A 22,739-nucleotide genomic window follows, 5' to 3' on the forward strand; every position below is an offset into this window, starting at 1 on the left:
GGAAATAAAGAAACAATCGGCTTCAGGGATTCATTTCATGCTCAACTAATGTCAACTAATACTAAATGTAAGCAATGTGTATTGCAGTGAACATAAAAAGCTAATGAGGCTGACTTAACGCATACTTGCACACCTGTGTTCTTTCCGCTCATGACGGAGGACCCATCATCATATGCATGGCCTACTAGGTGCTTTTTGTAGTCAAGGCCACACGTCTGCAGCATTTGCACAAGCTTCCTTGAGCTTGCTTCAGCAGTCAGGTGCTCTGCTCCCTCAAAGGTGAGGAAACATCAACGTATTGTCCCACTGCAATAGTATTGAATTGCAAAGGACGTCTGTTCCTTCTTACTAATGTCTTTGGTCTTGTCAACCATAATGCTGGAAGCCTCACTTTGTGCAACTAATTATTGACATTTCAGCCAGGCAATCAATCTTTTTTTTTTTTTTTTACTGTGCTCAATAATGTCGCATTTCTTTGACTTTTGCTTGCACTCTCTCTACAACCGAAAGACTTCACCGTTGCATCTGCTCACTTCAGGAGATCTCCATCTACTGAAAGGAGAACTGCCTTTTACCATACCTCAAATCTATACATACCATCTCTGCCTTACCACTCTGGTCCTTCTGGCCGTCTGCAATATTTACTAATCAGGATCTGACGTCATTGTCTTTCATCCATTTGTAATTTGTAGATCTTTGGTGCCCAGAATTCCCTAATTCGTAGTGACAAATGAATAATATCGAGAGCTTCATGATATTGTTACTTTTACCTTTGTTCTACTGACCACCTCTAGGAATGGCTGTTTGGAGGGGTTATAGGCGCTCTACTATACACCTATGCTTACCAGTGTGATGAGGGGTTATATGCTTACCAGTGTGATGAGGGGTTATAGCTGCTGTACTTTACACCTATGTTTACCAGTGTGATGCGTTATAGCTGCTCTACTTTACACCTATGCTTACCAGTGTGATGAGCAGATGTCCCCCTGAACTAAGCCATTCCGCCAGAGATGATTGCTGTATGCCTCATAATAAACTAATACATTGAAGATTGTTACTGGTCCTGACTTAACTACTGTTTCTGCCCATCAAAACAGAGTATATGTCAGGAGAACAGGACAAGTCTTGTAAGTAGCAGATCAATTTCATTTCCAGGGCTGAGAATCTAATTAATGGCTGAACTAACCTTAGTGAAGCAATAGGCTGTTTTGCCCAACCCCAGTGCCATTTCAAAAGCAAGGACAAAATAGTCCTCTTTCTTTTTCTCATCAAAGCTCTTACAATTCCATATTATGAAGGTCCAAGCCATAGTACATATTAGATATTGATTTCTCATGCCTCTGCTTGAGAATGGTCTATTAGTGAGTGAGGTGAGAATCCAATAATCCTAACCTTGATTTTTGTGGTCTTTGCTCTCTGCGTTTGATGGTAAACATTCATGCACACACACAGCTGTCTGAAGCAATTGAGCAGAAGCTTCTCCCACTTGCTTGTTGCTGATGACCATGAAGTCTGTTGTCCATTGAGGAGGGGGGATGGAGGAGGAGGTGGGAAAGGAGGGGGGGGGGGGGGGGTTTGGAGGAGGGGGGGTGGAGGAGGAGGTGGGGAGGGTGGGAGAGGCATGTTCATGTTCATGGACATTCACATCCAATTCAGCTGAGTGTCTTTCATTCCATACACATCCACAGGGAATGACCCGACAAACTAACAAGCTAAGAGGAGTGTGTGGTACCATTGATATCATGCCATGTAACCTCTGGGAGAAAGGTGAAGTCAGGGGATCACTGAGGCTTTCTTCCAGACACTGAGGTGATGTGTATCCTCTCTGTGATTTGTCCAGGAAAGAAAGCCCAGGCAGATTTATAGGGGGGATAATGACTGGGGTTGACATGACGCGTCTCCTGCACGGTGACCTGTAATCCCACAGTATGTACCCTGCTCCAGGTCTCATTAAACTCAGAGAGAAGGTATTGGGGGGTTAGCAGAGCAGCTCCATATTGGCTTACCCAGTGTCTACCTCTGATCAACAACTCTGTACAAACATGGGTGGTGCACCTTGACCATGCAGTGCCTTAACATGTTTCCTAGTTTCTAGGATGACATTTTATTTATCAGTATTCAGGTTTCAGTAGTCTATGAGCTGCAGCAGCCCAGGCAATACAACACAATAGGTGGACTATTGTAGTTTGAAACTTAATTGCACAAATGTTTTTATAAAGTACATATATACACGGTTTACTGTGTATGGTGTGATTTGTAGATTGTTCTGTATTAAAATGTTGATCATTTTGAATTGTTGACTATTGAGTTGTCTATGTAGCACATAAGCCATCTTAATATTTATAAACATGCAAGATTATCCTAGTTCAAATAGTTGACTAGTAGGACTTTGGGTCAAATAACTAGGTACTGAAACCTGTGAAAACCTACAGTCTGTTTCTGGGGGATAATTTGTCTGATCACAGTTTGCTAATTGTGTGTTGTCTACATTGTGTAACTGGAGATTTACCTTTCCTTTGATTGTGGATTTTATTACAGAATATCACAAAGTAAAGAGCAGGCTTTTATTAGATATTAAAATGACCCGGTACTGACCGATAATTACTCTTTCTGGCTGGCATTAAGTAAAGCTGCTTTTAACTGGATTGATATGCAAACAAGCAAAGTCAGACAAACACACAAACCTATACTATGGCAATGAGTTGCCAATTGTTGTGTGGTGAATTATAGTATATGCTAAGTAACAGACACAAAGGCTGTCTTTTTAAGTCAAAGCACATTTGCATCTCTTCGCCATTATTATTATTAATTATTATTATTATGGCTCTATTATGAAAGCAACAGAGATCCAATTTATTAAGAATACAATAAATAACTAAAACATAGTTTCTTCATTACATTGTCTTCATATATTACCCTCTTAGCATCATACTGGTGATGTAAATCATGTCTTGCACCTAAATTAAGCTTTATATGTAGTGTGTCTCAAAGTAGTCTGTATGTCAGTAATAGTTTTGGATATATGTAGGCCTGGATTAGATTTCGAAACTGATAATGAATGTTTATTTCATTCTATCCAAAATAAACCCGGCCTCTTTCTTGCCCCTCCAATCAAAGATGCGCACAAACACGCGCGCGCTCTCTTTGGTGGATATGCCGGAGATAAATGCACCGATGGAACCCTACCATCAGGAACGACCATTAAAAAAAAAATACTGCAATAAAAAGTTCATTGGAAGTCTGGCCTTTTGATAATGTGGCATGTTTTTTATTCATGTCAACTGGATATATAGTTTAGTTAGTAATTTAATTAATTACCTTCATCATCCTAGAAACAGGATTATTATTATTATTATTATTATTCAGTTAATATCTCTCGAAATGAGTAGATTTTGTCATTGATAGAATGGATTTCAAGGAATGGCAAAGGGACGTTGTTTTCAGCTGGACGCAAAAAAACTTCTCTTCGTACTCTCTCTGGCAATGGTTTGCCTCTCGCTGTACACCTTCCTCTCAGATCCCGGTCACGTAGCGTATTGGAACGCACAGCCTTCCGTTCATCCGTTATCAGTCGCACAGCTCTACCGCAAAAAGAATGCATCGGATGACATGCCCGCGAACGCCAGCCGTACCGATAGCTCAGGTACTCCAGATGCAATGTCCACCAACGCAACGGACTGGACAGCGACCAAGCGCCTTCCCCAAGCTCTCATCATAGGCGTGAAGAAGGGCGGGACACGCGCCCTGCTCGAGTTCCTACGACTTCACCCAGATGTTCGTGCTGCAGGTTCGGAGCCCCACTTTTTCGACAGACACTACGACCGCGGATTAGATTGGTACAGGTACGTTTTCAGCTGTGTGGTTGTTTTCCTACTTTGTAACCTACATTTCATTTCTGCAGAGGGAACTGCGTTTGCAAACTTATGATAGATTTACCCAACTTTGCCCAAGGTTTATAGGCTATAAATGATGTTAAGCAATGTCATTTAAGGATATCCTCGTTTAGAGGAGGCTTTCATTCAAACTAACTAACAGAACAAGTAAAGCAGTTTTACCTCTAATACACAGCAAGCCAGGGTGGTCATCTCAATACTGATTAAAGCAAATCAGTTGGTTACAGGACAGCAGTGATATAAAGAAAAATGACTTCATCCTTCCTGAGGCCTTATTTTATTGATCTGCATGGATTAACTAAATAAAATGTCAGCTGCTTGTGTGATTCAGCTGTAATGTAAACAGCTTAAAGTAAAGCCCTTAGTTATTATTACTTATTGACACATGCATAAACCTCATCCCCACAGCTGAAACATCACCCGTCAATGCACTCATGAGACAGCCAGCAACACATTGTCAGAGGAAAATGCATCACATGGACTGCCGAAAGAGGCAGAACAGAAAAGAAAATGCTCCAGGCTTTTCATTGCAACACAGCCAATGAACACGGTTTTGAAAATGGCTAGCAAATTGCTCCTATAGCTAGAAGGCTGCAGTGGAAATAGCCGGCCAGCCAGGCAGCGCCACACAAAGGCTGTGCTCATCACCAGTGACCCTTTTTGTCTCTGGAGGATATCCGAGAGCGCTCACTAATGGACTTTCTGTGTATGTTTGCTCTCCTTCTGCCTTTCACTTCAGCTCTCTGAAATTCCTATCTTCCACCGCCTCCTTCTGGGCAGAATTGGAGGGGTGAATTTGCCTTCTCTGGTCCTGACAGAGCTGAGGCTACTCAGTGTGTGTGTGTGTGTGTGTGTGTGTGTGTGTGTGTGTGTGTGTGTGTCTCACACTTGACTAAAAGGAGACGAGTGCCCACTGTGCTTTTAATTCCATTATTAAATAGAACATTTTATTCATGGTGACGTTTTAATGAATAATGTTCAAACAGACACTCATTTGGCCCATGTTTTAGCAGTAGGAATTGCAGAGAGGGAGAGGAGAGCTCAAGAAAGAAGGTAGAACCACTTATTCAATGCATTAGTAATGTGGCTGGTCCTTCTGAATGAAAACTCAGTGTTGATAAATTAATGTGGAAGACATGCATACCAATTTAATGTGAGAGACTCAGCTATGTCAGAAGAGTGATTTTGGTAAGGAAAAGCTCAGTCCGAAACATTCTAAACCCGATATATATATATGTGAGAAATTGTTATAATAATTGCATGATAAAATGTAAATCTCACAATACATTACATGAAAGCTGCATCAAGGAAATGCAATGAAGATTAAAAAAGATATTTTCCTTCTGTCTTGTAGGAGCCTGATGCCTAAGGCCTTGGATGGGCAAATCGTCATGGAGAAGACGCCCAGGTACTTTGTGTCAGCAGACAGCCCTGCCCGTGTCCACTCCATGTCTCATGAGGTAAAGCTCATTGTAGTGGTGCGGGACCCTATCACCCGTGCCATCTCTGACTACGCCCAGATTGTGTCCAAAACGCCCGGTGTGGCCAGCTTCGAGAGCCTGTCCTTCAGGAACGGGAGCGCCGGCGTGGAGGTGAACTCCCAGTGGAGCCCCCTGTGGATCGGGCTGTACGCCCAGCACCTGGAGCGCTGGCTGGCCTACTTCCCCTCCGCCCAGCTGTACTTCGTCCACGGCGAACGCCTGGTGACCGACCCGGCGGGGGAGATGGCGCACGTGCAGGACTTCCTCGGGCTGGAGAGGATTGTTACGGACAAGCACTTCTACTTCAACCAGACCAAGGGGTTTCCGTGCCTGAAGAAGCCGGAGGGAAGCAGTCAGCCACACTGTTTGGGCAGGACCAAAGGCAGAGCTCACCCCCAGATCCAGGAAGAGGCCATGAGGAAGCTTAGTGAATTTTATCGGCCCCATAACGTTAGATTCTATGACATGGTGGGCAAAGACTTTGGTTGGCAGTGAGAAGTCCTTTGCCTGAAAGCAACACTGACAAGCAGAGGGACTGGTATTCGTGTGTCCAGTAGAGGGCACTATTTCACCATTCATATATTTTTTGCTGATGTTTGCTTTGAACTCTCTTGGCCAAAACTCGTTAACACTCCGGTTCACAGTGAGTGTCCTGGAGGATCTCTGTTATGGGATGACTCGTGTGAGGGAAACAAAAACACATTTGGCTTGCTGATCAGCCCGTTTTCCAATGTAATAAATACAAAGCTTTCATCCTCGGTGAATTCATCACTACGCAATAGGCATTGGTAAAATATATATTTTTGCTATGAGATGAATGTGTCACTATCAGAAAGAGCTAAATAATGACAACTGGCCCTGAAATCATTCTGTTGATGCTCTGGTGATCATTAAAAGAACGTTATTCTCCATATTTATTCCACACTTAAAATGAATTCAACTTCAAGTTACTGAAATCTGACAGCACAATGCACTGGTAAGTATGTGTGCATACCAGCACAAACATGATGAGTTGTTTATTCGTAAATGCTATAAAACAACATACAATTCCTGTATTTTAAAATAATAATGAAATATGAAACCATATACTTAGAAGGCAAAATATTACTAAATAACTGAATTAACTAAATGCTGCTTACCAGTAGTACATTATTTAGTATTTTTTGTGAGCGTGTCAGTATTATAGGTCTACCGCCATCTTTATGTGGTTTTGCTTTGTACCCAGTCACATACATTCTATGGCATCATAGAGTTTTCCTTTCAATATTTTCTATTGTACTTTGTCATGTTAGTATTTAATTTGCCTTGCTTTATTGCAATGTCTCCACTTCATGTTGTATGTGTTCCTCAGTAAAAACACTGTGATTCCCCCTAAACCAGGAGGTGGTCAATTCATACAGTTTGTGCAAACCATGGTGAATCAATAAGACCATCAAATCAACGTAGTCAGTTTAAAGTAAAGCCCTTAGTTATTGAAAAAAAGGATTAGGAAACATGTTTACGTCTTGCACCTTATTTCTCTGAGGAGCGGGTCATACTGATGATTTGCGTGAAGTCTCTCTCATCTGTGTCTTGCACTTACCTTCTCAGCCAGTGATTTTGTCATTGTGCAACATCCATTATAGATAGTAAGTCTGATGGTCATAGCACAGTTATGTGATTTGGGAAACACAGCCCTAGCTTCGTGAATGTGCTACAACAGCCATCGTTGAAGAACAGAGAAATCGATCATTATGACCAGTCTCTTGTAGTTCTTGTAGTTTTGTAGATGACCATAGCACAATGAAATCGATCATTATGACCAGTCTCTTGTAGTTCTTGTAGTTTTGTAGATGGCCATAGCACAATGAAATCGATCATTATGACCAGTCTCTTGTAGTTCTTGTAGTTTTGTAGATGGCCATAGCACAATGAAATCGATCATTATGACCAGTCTCTTGTAGTTCTTGTAGTTTTGTAGATGGCCATAGCACAATGAATACGATCATTATGACCAGTCCCTTGTAGTTCTTGTAGTCTTGACGATGGCCATAGCACAATGGTGTATTTAGGAAACGCAGCCCTAGTTTAGGTCCTGTTCAGAAGTACTCCTCCTCTCCCGTCAGCTCCATCTCACCGCTCAGGTCCAGCAGGTCGGCATGGCCGCAGGGGGGCTTGAAGCCGTTGGTGTTGGGCAACTCTGGCAGTGGCGGCCCGGTCCCTGGGAGCTCAAGCACGGGCGGCATGGAAGGCAGGTACGTGTCCCACACGTGCAGCTGATCGGGCAGATCCAGCTCCAGCAGTTTCTGCTTGATACGCAGGTTCTTCTCGAGTTGCTTCCGCTTGAACTTGAACTCGATAATGGTCCTGGTATAGCGGTTTAGGGCTGTCACCGCCGAGCCCATGCAGGTGGCGAAGGACGCCCATGCCAGGCTGAGGGAGGAAGTGATGTCATTAACAAGCTCTGACTGTACGTTGACTTGGTCTTACTCATTTGAACTCAGGTATTGTCTATGGCTCTATGAACATAGGGTGACTACTTCACTTTACTAATATTTTATAAATAGAAGCTAGATATTTTCTGTTAAAGCTCTCAAGAAAGAAACAGTTCAGCACAGCAAATATAAAGATCTCTGATGGAGTACGTAAAAGCTCTCAAAGAGGGAGGAGGCACAGCTTTGAAAGTTATTTCCTTAACACTAAATCACTGGTACTCAATACCGTATCAATGAAGACACTTCACTCACAGATAGGACCAGCTGTAGTCCCAGGTCTTGGGTCTCCAGTTCTCTGGCCCGAGCAAGACTGCCAGCTGGAAGATTGTTGTGAACATCATGTGAGCCAACATCCCAAAGAGACCTGGGGAGTACAGCAACATGACAGTGGCTCTTTAATGTAAATGTGTTGGTGTCAGTGCCCAGCTTCTCGTAGTGAACCCTAGGGTTGGTGTCACAGTGTGTTTCAGTGTGTGCCGGGGTCACTGCCTTTCCTTCACATTTCTCATCATTTCATTTCTCCTCTAAATCATTTTTGATTACCTTGTACGTCGCTTTGAATAAAAGCGTCTGCAGTGCCGCTGCTAGCCATTTTGGTGTCCTAAGCATAACTCCTTTATGATGCCCCCCCCCCCCCGAGAAAAATCGTTTGTTTCTGCCAGTTTAACATTTTATTAAAACGAAAAAGAACAACTTCCTCAACCCCAAATGAGAGACACTTTCTTCCAGGTGTGCGCGCGCGCGCGCCAACGGCTGACCAACAATAATGGAAATCGCAAGGTTTCATTAGCCATACCATAAACCTATTCATTTCAGTGTAATTTTGGCAAACTACTACTGTACTTGCTTGGATGTATTGTTCATAGTAATAGTCATGACAATTATTACAAGTGTCTCTCAAATTTCATGTTGTTTGGGGCCCGCGCTCCGATCAGAATCAGAGTCGTAGCATTTTAACCCATTTCGAACAGGGCCTCTGTCTCAACGTCCTATGTTACTCAGACTGGTGGCAGTTCACTGCCTGGCCACAGTTTTAACATTGTTTTAGATAGGTCAAGGGGGGGCGCCATTTCCCTCTTGTCAGATCCATAACTTTGCAGCTAAAGTTGTGATTCCTGGTTGCTATGGTTATCTAGCTAAGGAAACTTTTAATAACAAACGATTTAAATGGAAGATTTCCGTTTGCATGAAATGATAGCTAGTTATCTAGCTAATGTTATAGTCTCCTCGATTTAACTTCTACAATTATAATGTGTGCCTGTGACACTTCGTATGAACGAGTTCATATTCATGAGTTCATATTCACACATATTAACACCAGTTCATTATGTGTAAAGAATGCCGATATGAAATATGAAAACAAACAGTAGTCAATGTGCAAGCTTCCAATTTAATCGTGATTTAAGATACTCTATTTGAGTTGGGGCTGTCTGTCCTTCAGTCGAGGCATGATGATCTCTCGCTACAAGTTTCACCTGTTCGTGTTGGCGTAACAAATGCTTGTGGAGTCAAGTGCAGTTGAGAGGCGCTTGTCTCCCTGACGGGACAAATCAAAATCACCCATAATATTTCGGGATGTCCCGGACAATTCGGGACGGGTGGCAACACTACTTGCACCTGCGTTATAACATATTTGAGTGTGCTAACATTAGCAATAACGTCAGCTAGTTCGAGGTGTAAGCATAGGCTAACCATTAAATTAGCAGCACATTTCCCGTATTTAACAATGATTACTCCTGTTGTCTTTTTGAGGCCATTTTCGAAAAGTTGACCTAGCCTACTGTCAAAGTTCGTCAGGCCACTGAGATAGGAAAGGGCACCCACGGCGAGCTTGGGAAGTTGAGTGCGTATTTTTTTATGCACCAGCGTAACTTTTTTTGAGAAATTAAATATATATCTTGTTCTGCCTGTTTTGTGATATACATGCCTAAACGGTGCCTAATATTTCTATATGAAATAATATCGGCATTATAATTATTATAACTATGATGATTTTTCAGTTGCCTATTTTTTGGTGCCCCCACAGGAGTTGGTGCCCTACGCACAGCGCGTAGTGCGCGTTATGGGAGCGGCGGCACTGAGCGTCTGCTAAATGACTAAATGTAAATGTAATCTTAACATTAGAGCTGCAGTTCACAAAACAACCACACAGTGGCAGCATTGTGCAGCGCCTCTGAGAGCAGCAGGGGTCTGGTTGAAAATGAATTAATAAATGAGCAAGCATCCTGCTGGCCTAAAGCCCTGTAATCGTCTCTCACTGCAGATAACATGAAAGATTTACTCTTCCAGACAATGACATGGTGGCATGCAATGCTATGGTATAGCTGCAGACTATGATGATTTATGCTTAAACTGCCCCCTCCTGGGACTCATAGGGGGGTAAAGTTCTCTGAGGTAAAGTTACAGGAGCAAACAGCAAGGCCGCTGACTGTCATGGCCGCTGTCTGTCCCAGCACTCACTCCACACCCCCACAAGCTGCACCAGTGTGCTGGATCAGCCGCTGCTATGGGAAAGACAGAGAGAGAAAGAGAGAGAGAGAGAGAGACAGAGAGACAGAGAGACAGAGAGACAGAGAGCGAGAGAGAGAGAGCGAGAGAGAGAGAGAGAGAGACAAAGAGAGACTGAGAGAGAGAGAGATGAAGAGGGAGGGAGTGGCCAACTCTCCACTCTGGACAGGCCTTATCACTGACCACCCCTCAGCCCTCCCCCCCCTCCCTGCCACTCCACGCCTCTGTCCCACTTCAATCCGATTAGTCCTCAAACCGGCCAAATCCCTGGTTTGCACCGACCGCTGACAGATTTTGGGCGGACAGCAGCCGTTTCACAGCCCACTGTGCCCTGTAAGCACTCTGGCTCCAGCAGGGGAGAGCCCAGAGCCCCTAGACAATCTGACCGTCCTGTCTGACAGGGATATATGCCAAGTACAAGGCCTGTGTCATTCGTGTGAGCGTTTATTGTGGACAGATGTTATTCTCTGAAATGTGTGTGTCATAACAAAGCCCATTTTAAAATCCACACATCTATGGGACATGATCTCAGAGGCCGTCCACTTCCCCCTTCCTCCCCGTCTCCTTTGATTGTTGAATCCCAGCATCCACGACCAAACAGCCTGTGTAAACAAGACTTCAAATGACAGGCCTGACATTGAAGATGAAGACAAATGAAGACACAAAAGCACTTCAGCGGAACCGTATTGTGTTTGTACACCAAACATGGCGTGGAGCTTGGATGATTTGGCCAGCATTGATCTTAGTCCATAGGGGCAGACTCAGTAAGGACTCAGTGAGTGGCACGAGTGTGGCGGTTGGATGCAGCCCTGCCTTGTGTAATCCCCCCTGCGTCTTGGGGAACCAGCCATGTCGCTCTCAAAGCTCCTGGTTAAATGGGATTTAGGTCCCGGTCAGTTGAACACTCAGGCTCCAACCGCATGGAATCTGGTAACCTGCAGATGCGTACCGCTACCACACACACACCACTGCAGTGAAGGCACAGACGAACCACACTATGATAATCATGCACAGGAATTCCACAAGTAAGGAAAGACATGCGTTTGGCCTAGCTTAGCGTAGCCTACACCAACACCATCATTCCTTATGTGTACTTGCTTTTTCTAGATAGTCAGCAGAGATTTATACCCATACATTGAGAAAGGTGACCATCATCTTTGATGGTGGTATGAAAAGAGCTGTGGTATACACCTATGTCCTCTTTTTACATAGCTCTAGTAAAATGCAACAGTATGCTGTAATTCGCCACTTTTTGAGATATGTTTCATACGCAACTTGTTTTGGTGTTTTGGTCCGGGACAGACAAACCCCGTGAAAATATAAGAAAAGCTTTCACAGCAAGCCATCACCAACTCTATCACCAAAAGAGACCCGTTAGCATACTAGTAAGCTTTTATCAGTGCCAGATGTGTTAATGACTTCTAAGTTTTGCATATTTCTTTGCTAGATAGCTCGCTAGTTTTAGACCAAAACTCCTTACTACTGCTTTAAACTAACCTGCTCACTCAAAACCCCTGCCTGTTGTCATGGAATAAGTGACTAAAGTGTTGAACCCTGTGTCATAAGACTAAGAGACACATCATAAACACGTGCCATAACATACTTATGACATGGCTATGTTGGGCTGATGACGCATGGTTCAAGTTAAGTGTTACCTTCATTGCTAAGGTCTATGTGCAGAGTTACCTGACAGTACCTTCCTTGGCATAAGGTTTGTTGTGGGTGGGATGGGAGTTATAAAGGTGACTTTAAGTGAAATGTAATATACATGATGTATTATACAATGTATATGTACAACAACTTTATATAAAATAATAAAAATACATGCAAAAAAAAAAAAGAGTTACCTGACAGCGCTGTACAAAGGGCCGCAAAGGCATTCAGTTTGAGCCTGTTCATCATGTTGCAGCAATGGAACATCTCTATGGACATAAGGGCTCCACCTATGAACAGCAGCGAGATGTACAGACACTCTGTTACGATGCAAAGCCACAACACTCCTAGAAGGGAAGAAGGGAAAAAGAGAAAAAGAGAAAAGGAGACACACAAAGAAAATTAGATAGATAGATAGATATATAAATATATAGATAGATAGATAGATAGATAGATAGATAGATAGATAGATAGACAGATAGAGAAACAAATCAACTAGGAGGCCTTTGTAATCCCTTGTGTTTGAGAAAAGTAATCACCTTCTTCTCTTGGGAATGGGGAGAGATGAATTCCGAAGTCCCCAATAGGATAAAAGCAGGAGTGTTTCACTACGTATCACGAAAGTATCAGCTTTGTGTGTGTGTGCGTGCGTGAGTGTGTGTGTGTGCCTGTGTGGGAGTTTTTACATGTTAGATGAGAATAGCAAAGTCGGTTCAGGTCAAAAGCCTGTGCGGATCACATGACTTGGAAGGCAATGCAAGGGGAAAGTTGATTGGATTATGATCATTGATGAGATTATGATCATTGTTGAGATTATGATCATTATCGATGATATCCTCTGCTGATGTGATTATGGGAGAACACTGAATTATAGTTTTTTTTTATCAGTCGGCACATTTCTCAGATTAATTAAAATTCTCAAAACTGTTTGGTCACCCTCCACATCATCAACTCACATCATAACAGAAATGTCTCATTCCTTTGTACATTCATGCAGAAGGATATGTACAATCGTCTGCTTTTTAGTCTTACACCCCAAACCCACCAGACACATCTAGGTATCTATTCATTGTGTCGCGATGTGCAAATGGGTTATTTTAATTTATTATTAATGGGTATTTGTTGCTAGAAACTTGCTAGAAAATAATGTTCAGTTAGTTGCAATAAATCTGGAATCTGAAATCTAGGATGGTGATAAAATACTATGAGTGAAAGAGATACAAGTAAAAAACTAATTTGGAAATCAAGAATTCACTTTTCAGGATATAATTTTATATTGACAATATGACAAAATATTTTTACTGTCTTGGTTACAAAATATTACAAAAGGACTTGCATTTTGGTGGCACTGACATATTTATTGCCGCGATTATTTACTTTTGAGGCATAAGCGAGCTACGGGCTTTTGCAGGTCGTGCTGTTAGTACGAATTGTTTTGAAAAAATGCACTTACTTTTCTGAAATTGTTAAGGGTGATTTGAGAAATGTACCAAAAGTACTGAGATAAACTGTGAGTAAATACAGGAACACAGTATGAAATACATTTTGGAAGAACTACCAACCCCAAAGTCAAAGGTTTTAATGCTTTCTTATGCTTTAGTCAACTTTATGTGAAGATATGATAATGTTTCATCTTTTTAAATGAATCTTCTTCTTAGGGTCTGGTAAACTAAACATGCATGTTTCCATTAACCTAATTCAGAGCATTCCATATTCTGGAGAATGCATGAACCCGGTGTGTCTTTCTCACTGTAGGGTAAATCCACTTAAACTCACCCACCTCGCTCTCGTTCTGGTGCAATATCTAAAAAGTCTCTGCAAGTGAAACCTGCAAAAAAAGAACATCACAAAGTAAGCTTGAATTGCTAACACTAAACTTATATAGTCACTTCAGATCACAGACAGAACAGGTAAAGAAATCCCGGGTCAAAGGATCCTTCTCCATGGAGAATGGACCTTACTGAACTTTTTCTCGTGACCTGCCATCGCTTCATGGTCATGCTCCTTGTCACTTATGTGAACATTACAAACAGTTGAAACTAACATCTACAGAATGCTTTGACTCTTTTGAGTAGTTACGTTACCTGACTGATTCAATTCAAACAGTGAATACTAGACTGGAGACCAGAGGCTCCATTTGCATGCACTCTGTAGCTGATCTTTGTCCATCCATTATGTCACAAGATCTTCCATCAGATGGACCAATACCATACCAACAACCTGAACAAATTGCACTATGGTAAGGTGTTGTATTTTCTGCCTCCTGACTAGTGATTTTTAATTTTGAAACCATAAGGAGCTATAACAATCAGCCACAAATAATGTAGCTGTGTCACGTCACCTGAATTGGTTATTGTCATGACAGTATGAAGCTATGACAGGCTAATAACACATGATGCAAGCTGTTGAGGTGTCTAAACATCTGAGGGCTGTAATAACAATAACAGATAATGTTAATATGACACTGTCAGATCACTGAACACAGAACACCAACTGTCTTGATGACAGTTACTCTGGCAGTTTTTTTCCCCTCCATGATGTTGCATGGGCTTGATCAGATAAGCCAACACCACATACAACCTGAGCAAATTGCACAATGGTAAGGTATTGCATTCTCTATCTTCCTAGAGTTTTTTCATTTTGTCATGGCAGATGTCAAATTATTTGTCAGTAAATCTTTCAAGGGCATGTAGGTAACTCTTGTTAGTGATACTTTTCAAATATACTCTGACATTTCCCTAGCTCTTGACAAAAGATGGGTTGAGGACCATCACTGCGATGGCTAACAATAATAAGCTTGCTCTATTATTGTACCTGTCACTGAAATCTGAACATTAGCTATGAACTACCATTACAAGTGAAATGGCAAATAAAGGCCCAAATAACTCATGTTATAACTCATTATTAATACCTTGCAGTGAACCCTATAGCTTAACAGACCACTGTAATTTACCCTAAGCATGACATTTGAGGTATTTTTCATGTTGGTTAAAAGCAGGTAATATCTTCGTAATGCTCTCAGTCACACTCTTTAGCTTAGATTTCTAAAAGTGTCTTCTGATTCTTACCTGCAATTACACAAACATGTTGACCATATAGGTTGCACATATCAAGCAGAGATGGAAAAGTATGTGTAACCTAGGTTCTTACTTCCTTAACAGTCTGCTTCATTGACCCCTGACCCTACAAAAGTTTTTTTTTTCATTCTGTGCGGTCCCTATGGTAACACTGTTGCTAGCTGTTGAGTCACCTTACCGACCATGTTGGCGGACTGCTCGCAGGAGAACCAGATGCCAGTGTGGAACTTCCTCATGAGGAACTTTTCCTCGCCGGTCTCATAGATGTACTGCACCAGCCGGCTGTCGTTGAGGTTGGAGCTGTTGAAGCGGATGCAGTACGACTGCTTCATCGTGGTAGGCCCTGTGCAGAAAGGCTTCACAACCTTGCGGGTCCCCTCGCACCAGAAGCTGGTGGTGACCGCCGTGACAGCCAGCGCGAATGCCACAAAGTTCAGGGTGAGTGCGAGACAGGCTCTTCGGCCGCGCTCCAACCCCATGGTGGCGAAGCCCTGGCGGCATGAGTGGAGGGCGGAGGAGGGAACGAAAGAGAAGGGGGTGGGGGGTAAAAGTCACTAATCCTTGTCAGTCTTCATCATTTTCCTCCTCAGACATTTGTGTCTTCAGGTCAGCCGCTGCCTCAGCCTGTCCTCCCTGCCTTTAGGGAATCAGAAACCACGCCGTTTGCGGAAGTCCGTGAGCAACGCGCGTGTAACGGATGGATGGATGGATGCTCTCTTTGCCATTCGTCTGTGTGGACTGCACTCCTCTGCCGGCGTTTGTCCTCTTTTATTCTCTTGCTCATGTCAAACACTCACTCCCTTGCGCATCCTCAATCAGCTGGTCCCCCCCCCCCCCTTTCCACCCACTTCCCCCTCCCAACTCGACCTCCCCCACTTACATCTGTGACGGTCATTTATAATACTGGGTGAATTATATGTAAGAACTCCGTTTCATTGTTCTAACCAAACCCTTAGCTTATTTCTTTGAGCATAGTAATAAAAAAGATTATCGATCAGATTAATCTTCAATCTGGTGCAGAGGTCTTGCCAGAGTGGGAACAGTTGTTTTTTTATTTGTTTGCTGTTGTTGCTATTGTTGTGTGTGTGTGTGTGTGTATGTGTGTGTGCGTTTTTTTATCATATGCACTACTGAGAGTGTAATTTGAAAAACTAGTGAAAAATTAGTGAAAACCTGTAAAAATGAATGTGTAGGGGTTTGAACAAGCCCTCCAAAAGTGTGTGCATGTCAAGCAAATCCTATTTGATTGGATGGCTTGGTGCTGATTGACTTATGTAGGATATTCCACGCAAATGGAGAAAAACTGCCCTGGGAATATGCCTAAGAGATGACAGCTGTCGGGAAAAAAACAGATCCTGCCTGTTTCCCAAATGGATTTAGTATTTTACATAATTACTATAAAAAATCAAGCTGCATGCCAGGCACAGTCCACACTCAAAGCCAAACCACATAATTACATTTCCTTTTCTTTGAGGACACTAAAAAAACATTACAACAATACGTAATACATTGTGCTGATAGAAGTCTATGCATAAAACATGACAAGTAAATCTTTTGATACATTTCTTGAATCATCCTTAACCTTTTCAAAACAGTGTATTTCCTGAAACAATTTGTTCAAACAGCACCACACAATATATTACCTACAAATGCCTAGAACTGGCTCAAAATCCTAAGTTTATGTTTCAAAAGTAAATATTTATGTCCATGAACATGTCAGTGCCATCAGACTGAAAAGTCTTTGTGTCATTGTTTATGAATAAGACAGTCAAAATGCTTAGTCATGTTGTCAATGTACAAATGAAGTGGTTTCCTTATTTTCAAATTTGAATCGCTATGGTACAGTGGTTAGTGATTTGGGAAAACTCTAAGGGTTTTGAGGGGTTATGAAGGATTATGATCACACTCTCTTCTGTTTTCCCTCTTGGGTTGCCCTTGTTTTACCACCTCAAAGCTCAAGCACTAAGCCAACTCAGTTCCTCTCAGAGAATCATCTACTTTATCCGAATCTGTCCAGTTTCAAAGGCGGACATTCTAGTGACACGGCTATTTACTGTGGCTGAAACCCTGAGGTTGTACTCTCTCTGAAGTGAAGACTTTCTGAAGTGTGCTCTGTGGGTTTCAAACCTTACTCACATGCTGGTGAGCGAGGTCTAAATCTCACTACATTTCCACAGGAGTACCTCAAGGCTTGATGCTTGGTCTCCTGTTTTCAACATGTGCTAACTTCCCACTTATGGATCTTCTCCCATCATTGCTGGGTTGATGATGCCTGCCCTAACCGTCCTTCAGACTCCTTAGTCTTGGCCTACCTTCCATCGTGGATGAAAGAACTGCAGATTAACCTCATTCTGGGCAGTCCCTTTGTTAAATACAATGAAACCTTTATGAAATCCATGAGTGATTATGAATGACCAGTTAACCTACACTGAGCATGTGGCATATGTTTCTAGGTCATAGTGTTTAGCATTAACATTATGCCTATCTGACTGAGTATGGTACTCAAGTCCTAGTGCAGGCTGAGGTCGTGTCACAGTTTGACTGCACCATGGCCCTTCGGCACTAAGCAACCCTTGCAGATAGCCAGGACGTGACATGTGTGTCTGGTCTTCAATCAGCCAATATAATATGCATGTATTTCTATATAATCAACACTTTCCAAATATAAATAGTATATACACAGTGTTTGCTACCCTCTAAATCATCAGTCCTCAAAAGATCAAAACATCATATTTCTCTGAGGGTACAAATATATTAGTGGTTCTCAAAACCCCTAGACCTGCGTCTCTTTTCTTGGGAGAATATTGTGCTTCGCTTGGACTTGTTTACATCATGGATTACCAGGAGCGTGCTACATCAACAGTTTGTCTCTGTCATCTGTAGTCCTCAGATGGAACATGTTTACCCAGCATGGCCAAGCCCTGATCTTCCCCCTGGCTAGCAAAGCCAGGCATACATCGCCCCCTTCTTCTGGCCTCAGCTAATCCCATTCATCATGCAAGACTTCAGGAAACATGAGCCTTGATGTGATATTTTATGAAGCGAATATACAGTATAAGTAAATAAATATATAACAGGTGGCTTGTGTCACGAGAGGACTCTCGACCGTTCTGACTTATAGATTACGTGTGAAATCCATGTCATCATTGGTTGTAAATAGTGACTTTCTGAAAGCTACATGTATTTTGGTGAAGTTCAGCTGCCGGCATGAAGCTTGAATATTACTAGTAGCCTACATGCAACCTCACAATGTAATCTCCCAGTAAGGTACAGATGAATGGAATTGTTGTGTGCCAGTGCACTTGGATTACAGTGAACAGGTGCTTGATCAAATCTAAGATTTATGAGGTATTTGTGCAATGAATTTGCTCTAATGCAGGGTGTTTTCCAGCCTTTGGCAGAAAAGAACATTAAAACAAGGATGTCTTTATGTAAGGGTTACCTGCTAAGGCCAACCCCGCTTCACTGGCTCCTGTACAAGGACTTTTGATTTGTTTAAGCTCGGATGAAATACAGATAGGGGATTTTCAGTCATGTTTATGGTCTTGTATCTGCAAATGAAAAAACAGTGAGGGAAACTTCAGCATAATCAGTATCTTATAATCTACATGGGTTTCGATGACACGCTGTAGATATAGCATGACCTGTTTTGACCTTTACTGTAACATAAAGCTTGTCAAATGCACACATATCTCTGAAATGACTGACTGAAAGTTAACACTAACATCACATATATTATATATTATCATGTATTATATATTATGTACATATTTTTGCTGTTACAATTTTAACAGAAATGATCACTCTTAATGTTTTCATCTTTTACCATGACATACCAAGATGAGCGTAAACTGCCATCTCCAAAATGATTTTATAGTACAGTGCAGATGTACATTTCCATTAGTATGTGTTAAACTGTTTAGTGTTGTGTTAGTGTCTCTTTTGAGAAACACTATCACAGGCTGACTACCGTTGCAAACATGTAGTGTATCTAGACTGTCATTTTCTCATGTGTGGTTCATTCAGCGCCACGCCATGTGGTGAGAGCAGGTGCGGCCGGTGGCCACTATTTGTTTTCCTGCAGGAATAATACAGATGTGTCAACAGCCTTCTTGCTCCACTGCCCTGTGATGCTGAGGAGGATCCAGTATTAGAGAGTGGGGCTAGGTGGACATTTTTAAACGGCAACTTAAAACATTCCTTTTTAACCTTAAAATTATTTTATAATCCTATAACCTTTTAATATTATAATTAGCAACATGTTTTAATTTTTATTATTATTTATTGATTTTATCCACTCTTTTTAATTATGTTTAATTTAAATTGTTTTATTCTTTTACTTGCTTTTTTATTATTATTTTACTCTTCTAGTCATGTCATCCTCCATGTTTTCCTCTTTTACCTTTGTTTGTATTGATTTATCCATTATTATTTTGTAATTTTTGTTATGTGTTGATATGTAAAGCACTTTGAGCTGCATTCCTTGTATGATAAGTGATATACAGATAAAGTGTATTATTATTATTATTATTATTATTATTATCATCCAAACATAGATAATGTCTTTTAAGGAGGTGCATATAAGATCATGCCTAAGCTGATATGCTAAACACATGCTGTGTGAGGATGAGACCGAGAGTCGCACTATGGAGAGTGTTCGTTGTTTTATACCACAGGAATGAAGACCTCAGTCAGACAACGGTAGAAAAATCAGGAACAAGGGTTTATTTACAATCATGCTTATCAAAGGAGAGAGAAAGCATGGCTTCACATGAAGATTCACCAGCTTTTCTGACTAGATGAGAGAAGGTATCAGTTTAAGTATCCTAGGTCTGACAGGAGAGGGGGGTGTTATTCACAGACCTTGTATGACGTGCCCACCCTGGGTCCAGCTCTAACGTGTGATATAGATACCAGCTCAACACAGCAGGATGTGCACTCAGGTGCACTCATTAAACAACCCGATGGCCTTCGAGACATAACCAAACACCCCACTCCTTATCACTGAGAAACACAGAGGCACACAGATAGAAATGGCACATTCAGGAACACACAGAGATCTGCTTCCCCCACTTCTAATTCTATGAAACATACAGGCATTTGAGTAGAATAGTAAGACATTACAGTAATATACACAAATCATAAGACTTTAGTTCTGACTGGAATCTCTCAAGAGCCAAGTGTGCCATTTGCTAAATCTTAGAAATGAAGTCAGTGTGGAATACTTTGATTGATACAAGGGATGCAAGGACATGAATATGGGGACAAACCTTTGCTGCCAGTTCATCTCCAAAATCATGCTGCTAGTCAATGTGATGAACAGTGTGATGTAACTGCCAGAGACCTGGCACTGTGGCGACGCTGAACAGTTTGCAAATGAACACAGTTGGGACGAAACAGCCGGCTTCATGGCCACGCTCTGCCACACAGCAGACTGGACATGTTATCAGATGAGGAGTTTAATTATCTAAGACTATGGTTACATGATGTCAAATCGTTTGTGTACTGAGGCATTTACATAATACTGTTGAATTTACACAAAAGAGTTGAGTTATTTCAGATTATTGGTCAAACAGTTGTTAATTAGTATTGGGGCTCAGTTCACAAAGGGTTAGAAACAGGATGAAGTAGGGCTCAAATTCATATTTAGTTTTTTTAGTGACTCATCATATTTCATGTCATACCATGTGTTCATTCTTTTATCATATATGACGTATATATGCGTATTGTTATGTCACATTTCTTAAAGGTAAGCGCATTCAAGGAATCCCATTGGTCGTCAGCCGTAATCTGGTTATGCCATTGTTGTCGTGGCCACTGACGTGGGAGTGTCAGCAGCAGGTGATGTGGGCTAATCAGGTGCGGCACGAGCTCAGAGCTGCATGAGTCCTAGAGGCCATCACACAGATATGAGCCTGCTAGCCCGTAGACACCCCACTGTCTTCTGCCTGTCAGATGGCGACTTCACTATGAAAATGATTAATTATTATTATGTCTGGGCTAATGAATTTGGTCAATCCAACACCCTCATTCTGATGACCATGCTGATCCCACTTCCCCCTTTGTTCCATGCCGATTGATATTTATTTCATATTTTTTAATATCTATATATATAAGTTATATACATTTTATACGTGGTACTATGACTGCCTTGTGACATCTCAATGGAATTAAGATCAATACTGCTGTGAATGAAATAAAGAGTTGTCATTGGGGCACTGACCATCAAACATTGCGATGACATTTGTTAATGCCATCATTCAGTGCTGCACTTAAGGATAATGTATTTCAATTCCCTTGACGTCATTCAAAGTATATAGTGTCTTATCATGTTAATGATTACAAGTTCTTGGAGTGGAAGGGCATGTTTCAAAGTCCCTCCCAGTAACAGAACTTCCTGTACTGATCCATTCAAATGTGAGAAAAAAAAAAAATCTAGGGCAGAGACCACCAAGTGGAAAACTCCTTATGGGGGGAAGTGGAACGTAAGGTTGTGTAGGCCAGACCCAGTTAGCATTCTCTACCCCAGCATTTCATGGAACCAGTGAGATATTGTAGAATCGAACATAAAGAGGCATTAGCGTGCTAACTAGCTACTGGCCAACAGACTTGGCTTGCAGTGACCAAAACAGCACAGTTGGCACTGATAAAAGCAAGCTGGCTTGCTAGTTGATGTATGTTGGCAAAATGAATATGACAATGTTAGAAAGACTAGGTACCTTCAAAAACATACTTGAAAAACTACATCATAGAGTTGTGAGTTAAAGTTAAAGCTTTTTTTATCTGTTTGTATTGCTTTCATGGGTTTAATGGTCATTGAAAACAATAGTCTGTGTTAGCATCACTCAGGTGCCTGAACTAGTGTTAAACAAACCTCCTTGTGTGGCTATGACAAAGTCTGATGAATTATATTAATTGAAATTATTAATTATTAAAACTGCATATATGGCATTGAATATATCGGCCACTAGAAGTAGATGTGCATGTGATGTGCATGTGAAATATGTCTTGATAATAGTCACTTTAACAGGAAAATTTGTGTGAATTTGATTTCTGCTAGATTTTACTTAAATCGATTTGATGTTAAATAAGCCTTTAATAGTCGTGAAAGTGATATACCATTTATGTCAACCATGACATAATTCAATCCTGCCAATGTCAAGCTCTGCCAAGCAACCAAACAGCAAGCAAGCTGCCCACCAAGCCTGTTCCTATTGCGTAAGCACACGTCAGCTCAGTCCACCGCACCAAATTAATTTCTGTAAACGAGGAGAAGTGGTTGTGTGCGGGATTAGAACAGCCTTGTTGACAACATGTGCCTCTTCCAAGCCATGTCTTAATTACCTACTCTCGCAGTAGTCCAATTACCCCGACAGCATGGCTCGCCTGGGACTCATCTTGCAGTGTTTTGGTTACTGCACACAGTAGCAGAAACAACTGGATATGTGTGTGTGTGTGTGTGTGTGTGTGTGTGTGCGTGTGTGTGTGTGTGTGTTTGTGAATAAGGGCATGTGTGTGTGTGTGTGCTGGTGTGTATATGTGTGTGTGTGTGTGTGTGTGTGTGTGTGTTTGTGTTTGTGTGTGAAAGAGAGAGACAGAGAGAGAGAGAGAGAGAGAGAGAGAGAAAGAGAGAGAGAGAGAGAGAGAGCGAGA

The 22,739-nt window shown here is 41.7% G+C and overlaps 2 protein-coding genes across 2 annotated transcripts; one reads left to right on the forward strand and one right to left on the reverse strand.

The window, feature by feature from the left end:
• Nucleotides 1-3,345: 3,345 nt before the first annotated feature.
• Nucleotides 3,346-6,183, forward strand: LOC105910913 (heparan sulfate glucosamine 3-O-sulfotransferase 3B1-like). Its single transcript, XM_012839673.2, has 2 exons — nt 3,346-3,842; nt 5,248-6,183. Exons 1-2 carry the CDS (start codon nt 3,421-3,423, stop codon nt 5,867-5,869), a joined length of 1,044 nt encoding a protein of 347 aa, XP_012695127.2. The 5' UTR covers nt 3,346-3,420; the 3' UTR covers nt 5,870-6,183.
• Nucleotides 6,184-6,258: 75 nt separating this feature from the next.
• LOC105910912 (germ cell-specific gene 1-like protein) lies at nt 6,259-15,889 on the reverse strand. The gene is made up of 5 exons (XM_012839672.3): nt 15,265-15,889; nt 13,790-13,837; nt 12,204-12,356; nt 8,101-8,212; nt 6,259-7,786 (listed from the first exon to the last, which is right to left on the reverse strand). Exons 1-5 carry the CDS (start codon nt 15,563-15,565, stop codon nt 7,453-7,455), a joined length of 948 nt encoding a protein of 315 aa, XP_012695126.1. The 5' UTR covers nt 15,566-15,889; the 3' UTR covers nt 6,259-7,452.
• Nucleotides 15,890-22,739: the final 6,850 nt, after the last annotated feature.

The sequence above is a fragment of the Clupea harengus genome, chromosome 1 (assembly GCF_900700415.2).
Source record: "Clupea harengus chromosome 1, Ch_v2.0.2, whole genome shotgun sequence".
Lineage (NCBI taxonomy): Eukaryota > Metazoa > Chordata > Actinopteri > Clupeiformes > Clupeidae > Clupea > Clupea harengus.

Coding starts and splice junctions, on each gene's coding strand:
- LOC105910913 (XM_012839673.2), top strand. CDS start 3,421: ATGGCAAAGGGACGTTGTTTTCAGCTGGACGCAAAAAAACTTCTCTTC. Junction 3,843..5,247: donor CGCGGATTAGATTGGTACAG/GTACGTTTTCAG, acceptor TCTGTCTTGTAG/GAGCCTGATGCCTAAGGCCT.
- LOC105910912 (XM_012839672.3), bottom strand. CDS start 15,565: ATGGGGTTGGAGCGCGGCCGAAGAGCCTGTCTCGCACTCACCCTGAAC. Junction 13,838..15,264: donor GCAGTCCGCCAACATGGTCG/GTAAGGTGACTC, acceptor CTTTTTTTGCAG/GTTTCACTTGCAGAGACTTT. Junction 7,787..8,100: donor GACTACAGCTGGTCCTATCT/GTGAGTGAAGTG, acceptor TTCCTCCCTCAG/CCTGGCATGGGCGTCCTTCG.